Source organism: Anopheles merus, chromosome X (genome assembly GCF_017562075.2).
Source record: "Anopheles merus strain MAF chromosome X, AmerM5.1, whole genome shotgun sequence".
NCBI lineage: Eukaryota > Metazoa > Arthropoda > Insecta > Diptera > Culicidae > Anopheles > Anopheles merus.
In genome coordinates this window covers 23,271,320-23,276,832 of record NC_054081.1, presented here as the reverse complement: position 1 = coordinate 23,276,832, position 5,513 = coordinate 23,271,320, and the positions used below count along the sequence as shown (strand labels likewise).

Here is a 5,513-nt window from a genome sequence, read left to right as displayed (position 1 = left end):
CTACAGTGAACACAGCGAAACAATTCAGGTTAGGTGATAATTATTATAACCACTATAAATCCATTTTGTGTACGTCGAAATATACCTTGCTTTTTAAAATCAGCTGTTTATCAGCGGCTCTACAACCTAGCACGTTATCGCACTGTCTATCAAAAATATGTAGCGAGAAGATCAGGGTAGCTCGCGAGCGGCCTGGATGCTTAAAATCCATGCATAAAAAAACAGCCTAGCTCGCGAGCGCACTGCCTATCCAAAATCCATGCATAAAAAAACAGCCTAGCTCGCGAGCGCACTGCCTATCCAAAATCCATGCATAAAAAACAGCCTAGCTCGTGAGCGCCCTGCCCATCCAAAATACGTAGCGAGAAGATCAGGGTAGCTCATGAGCGACCTGTTGGTCCAAAATCCATTCATAAAAAACAGCCTAGCTTGTGAGCGCCAACATGCATAGTGAGAGGATTAAGCTAGCTCGCGAGCGCGCTGCCTGGACAAAATACGTAGTGAGAAGAAAAGGGGCGCTCGCGAGCTACCTTGTTCTTCTCAGTATGTATTTTGGATGGGCAGCGCGCTCGCGAGCTAGGCTGTTTTTTATGCATGGATTTTGGATAGGAAGTGCGCTCGCGAGCTACCCTGATCTTCTCGCAACGTATTTTGGATAAGCAGTGCGCTTGCAAGCCAGGCTGTTTTTCTCTGTATGTTTTGCACATACGATGCGCTCGCGCTCTACGAAGTTTTATACGTGTGTTTTGAATAGGCAGTGTGGGTCGACGACAGTAGCTTGTGATGTTTTTTTTTTTATGTTAATTTGAGCTTTAGTTTTACTTAACTACAATAAGAATGTTTACTGTTTTTACAAGCAGCTATTTACATAAGTCCGACAGTATTATAAATTTTTATTTATTTTTGTCTCAGGGCAACTAGTTTCAAACGAGTTTTTTAATATTTTTTTATGCGAGCGGGTGAATCATATTTTTCTGGAATGAAGAGCGGCGAGCGGCCGCTCACTAATGGGAGCGAGCGAACCTTATGATTCCCGCTCTTCTTGCCCATGTCTAGTTTCGACCCCAAACCATAGGAAATGGAAGAGCTGTGGAAGTTCCGACAACGCACACAAAAGGAAGCAAAAAGCATCACCGAGTTCGTGGCGGCGTTACAACGTGAAGCGAAAAACTTTGCGTTTGGTGATTATTTACAGAAAGGGCTGCGAAACCAGTTTGTGTTCGGTTTACGTGACAAAATGATACGCGCGAGGTTAATAGGCAAAAAAGACTTAACGTTCGAGAAAGCAAAGCAAATCGCATTCTCGATGGAAACAGTCAACGACGGTGTCGAAATTTTAGCCCACCGGGCTCAGTCAGTTAACTTTATGGATCGATATCCAGCGCCAAGAATCAAGCGGTATTGTTTCCGATGCGGCAGTTCATCGCACTTAGCGAATAAATGCGAACACAAAATGAAAGTGTGTGCGTTATGTAAGAAGGTCGGTCATTTACAACGCGTGTGTTTCAAAATGGGGAAAGCACATGGGATGAACAATAAGAAACGAGTGAGTAGGACAGCAAATCTCGTGGAGCAATGCGAGGATAGTGACAGTCAGGATACAGAAGAGGATCAAATTCATTAAATAGATACTTTCCAAGTAGAAAATGTGAAAGAGAAAAAATTTTTTTTTGTGAAAGTACAAATTGGAAAATCACCAATTAAGTTCGAGGTAGACAGTGGTTCACCAGTTACTCTAATTAACGAACACGACAAAGGGCAATATCTTAAAAATATCAAGCTCTTACAAACGGACGTAGAACTGAGAAGTTATTGTGGTGGGAAAATTTCTGTCGCAGGAATGGCTGAAGTGAAAATCAAGACAAAAAAAGGAATGAACCCAAATAGCCAGCTCGTACTTTAGGGCGGTGGCAACGCTCATCGGATGCGATTTTATCGGACGTGATTTATATGGGATTTGACAGATAATGTCGGACGTGCGATTTCGTCGTCCGACGTTATCTGTCAAATCCCATATAAATCTCGTCCGATAAAATCGCATCCGATTAGCGTTGCCACCGCCCTTATAGCTGATTTAGGGCTGTTTAACGAAAAATCGTTCCGATGTCGTAATTTGTGGCTGATTAAGAGACAGACGGTACTTTGCGGAACTATGGAGCTTTTTTAACAGGCACATGGTACTTTTTGGAACTTTGCGGCTGATTAGCACTTTGTGTAGGGTTCATGGTGGAACTTGAAGGCTTGTTAAGAAAGGGTACTGAACTTGGTGGAACTTCATAGCTTTTTAATGCATGACATCGGTACAAGGTGGCTCTTGTCAAAGTGTCAAAGACGGACGCCGGCAATAATCTCATTGCTGCTACACAAGTTAGATTCGTTAAATGAAGAATGAATATTGAGTGAAGTGATTGTGAATTATCAGTAAATTGTGTAAAATGTTGTGTAAAGGATTTAAAAATATACACATGTGTTTAAACGAAACAAATCTTGTTGTTTATTTCATCGATGACGCTTGCTTGAAAATAAAACACAAAGAAAAATAATCCCTGGCATCGTGGCATAAGGAAGCTGCTTAGGCGCTGTTTGAAAGACCCACATAGAACTTTGATGCTGTTTATCTACTGCAAAAGGCGAATTAGAGCAGCGATCTTTAGCGTGCCAAAATGAGCTGCTTAAGCAATTCTGGCTATTTGGGTGGTAGGCCTTGACCAACAACGGTTGTTGAGCCAAAAAGAAGAATAAGAAGAAGAAGAATAAGGCCTTTACAGAGACGCAATAGCACGCGCAAATCAAAAAAGGGGTGGAATCTGTTGAGCGCTCAAAAACGGATAAGGAGAGAAGTCATCGGGAGGGCGAGTGAGTGTGACCAAATTAATCAATAAATAACAAATAACAAATAACTAACTTTGGCCATTCAAAATTTGGTCATGTGCTTTTTTTTTGGCAGAGCCTAGGCTCGCAAGCTCTTTAGTGTGAGGGCTCTGGGGCTGTGAACTTGTATGAAATGCAAGCCCTCGCGAGTCCTCGCAAATCGCTGTCAGTTGCATGGCAGGGCTGTTTGCAAAATGAACTACTTTTTATCGCGTGACCGTTCAAATAGACATAGAGCGACTACGTTATGCCGAAAATACACGGACCGGAATTTTTAAATTCCGCGGGATTCTGCTTACTGAAAAATGTACGGATAGGATAGTTCGGAAAAGTTGCGTTGACACTTTGTATGTGGGTTTGGCAGCAGGCGGAATTCTGCGCCAGTGATGTATTTTTGGCCTTACGCGCGACGACGTCTCGTGCGACAAAAAGTAGCTCAATATTTAAAATTGAGCTACTGGTCACGCGTGACATTTCTGCTTCATTCGAAATAATCGAACTAACAAGTTTGTTTACGAGCCAGATTAATTCCAAACGCAAAAAATATATTGGAACACATTTTAACTTATTTTTTTATGTTTTTAAAACAAAAAGCACGTAGTTTGACTGGGCCAAATGAGATACTTTGATCTAGACGGGGTGAAATTTTGAGCTATTTTTGTCGCGCGTGACGTTCTCGCTCTATGTCTATTTGAACGGAGAGACGTCGCCGCGCGAGACGTCGTCGTGCGCGACTTTATCGCTCTATGTCTATTTGAACGGTAACCGAAAAAGATTATGTCTAGTTGAAATATTTACACCGTCGACGCTGTGCACAATGCATAGATCATAACAATTCTAAAAAGTATTAATAAAGTGTTGTCAAACGTGAGTTACAAAAGCCAATGGATCAGTTTAGAAGGAGGAAAAAAAATGCGTAAAACATGGATTAAAAGAGATAATATTTATCATAAACCTTTGTATAAACAAAAGCTCAAGTTTACGTTGTTTCTCGTTGTTGTGATGGGAATATCATTTTTTATATATCAGTTGGTGTATATTAGTCAGTTGCTAACACTGGAATCAAATCATGTGGTACATGAAACAAATTTGCTTAAACTGAATCCCATTACTTCGATTAATTTGGATGGACGACATGAGGTGGATAACATTCAAGGCCAATTTGGGAAACTCACTCAAGAGCAGAATTACAAATCACGAAAAAAGACGAACTCAAGCAATCAAAACATATCGGAAGAAATTTCATTCGTTTATCCGAAGGAAATAGGCAACGCTGAACGGGACATTTTTCGGTTTGTTTATAATTATATGAGAATTGTATAAGTTGCTCTTTGTTTTATCATATTTATTTCATTGCAGTGGCATTCGAGTGGTAGACCTACACCGTTATAGCGTAAATAAAGGCGTAAAGAATTTTCGATGCTTTACCTCTCTAAGAGAAATTCCTTGGGAGTGGGTAAACGATGACTATTGCGATTGTCCGGATGATGGCAGCGATGAACCTAGTACAAGCGCATGCTCCCGAGGACGGTTTTACTGTAAATTTCAAAGGCGACATAATACAGGCCGCGGAAAAGATATGTTCATATCGAGTGGTAGAGTAAATGATGGTATTTGTGATTGCTGTGATGGTTCTGACGAATGGTTGACTCGAAGAAGTACGGGTCCATCTCACGTCTGTGGGGATCATGTAAAACAGAATATTGATTTATCTCTCTGTGGTGTGGAAATGTGGTTGACCAACTAAATGGCACTTTAAGCCAACATCTTAAAAATATTCAATGAGTTGCATGAAAGCGAAGATAGAAGCTCATCATCGTAAAACGAAACATGTTCACGACAGATTTTGCTAAGTAAATCTATTTTACGCTCAAAAAAACTTGCCAAACGTTTCAATATAATCGACGAAAACTCTATCAACACTGTGAGAGCTACAACATTTGTTTGCTTCCCTAGGAGCCAAGCACTTTTAGTTTACATATTTTATGGCTATGATATCCATGATAGCAATGGCCCCATCTCACATGTTATTCTAATCTAATTGAACAAAAATAAACTTTAAGGTGAAAAAATAATGGTTTGAATACGATTCAGGTTGAATTACTTTTATGTTATTGTTTTTGTTTGGTTCTGTAATGAAATCGGGAAAACAACAGTGAAAAGGTGCTCCATTAGGTGCGACGCCACGCAAGTGACAAAATGTTAAAATAAAATTTCAACTTAGTCGAAACTGCCAAGAGAGCTTTTCTCGTGGCCGCGTTAAAAATCCACACAAGAACGACGAAAAGCACAAGGGTCTGAATGCCATTGATATTTTGTCAAGCCCTCGCTACATGAATCGAAAAGTCAAAAAGTTTTCGATCAAGGGGGGGGGGCAGGCAAAAACTTTACGTCTATAAGATTTTAGCTTCGAGAGCTGAAATCTCATCCGAGCAAGGTGGAATGTATATCTTTACGGTCCTTGCATCCGAGCTATTTTCGACAGGAGCCCTTAAACTCAAAATGACCGCGTTGTAGATGTCAAAAGGAAAAATAAAATAAAATAAGATCATTATCACAACTAAACAATTGTGTTGTCACGCGTATAACTAGGCAGTCAACCACTCAATCCCAGTCAGACAAGTCGGACTTAATTTACCCTT

General features: G+C 40.5%; 1 protein-coding gene across 1 annotated transcript; it reads left to right on the top strand.

Annotated features, from left to right (window-relative positions):
- Positions 1–3,653: 3,653 nt before the first annotated feature.
- LOC121596939 lies at positions 3,654–4,774 on the top strand. The gene is made up of 2 exons (XM_041922341.1): positions 3,654–4,163; positions 4,231–4,774. The coding sequence occupies exons 1-2, from the start codon at positions 3,784–3,786 to the stop codon at positions 4,616–4,618; spliced, it is 768 nt and encodes a 255-aa protein (XP_041778275.1). The 5' UTR covers positions 3,654–3,783; the 3' UTR covers positions 4,619–4,774.
- The last annotated feature ends 739 nt before the right edge of the window (positions 4,775–5,513 follow it).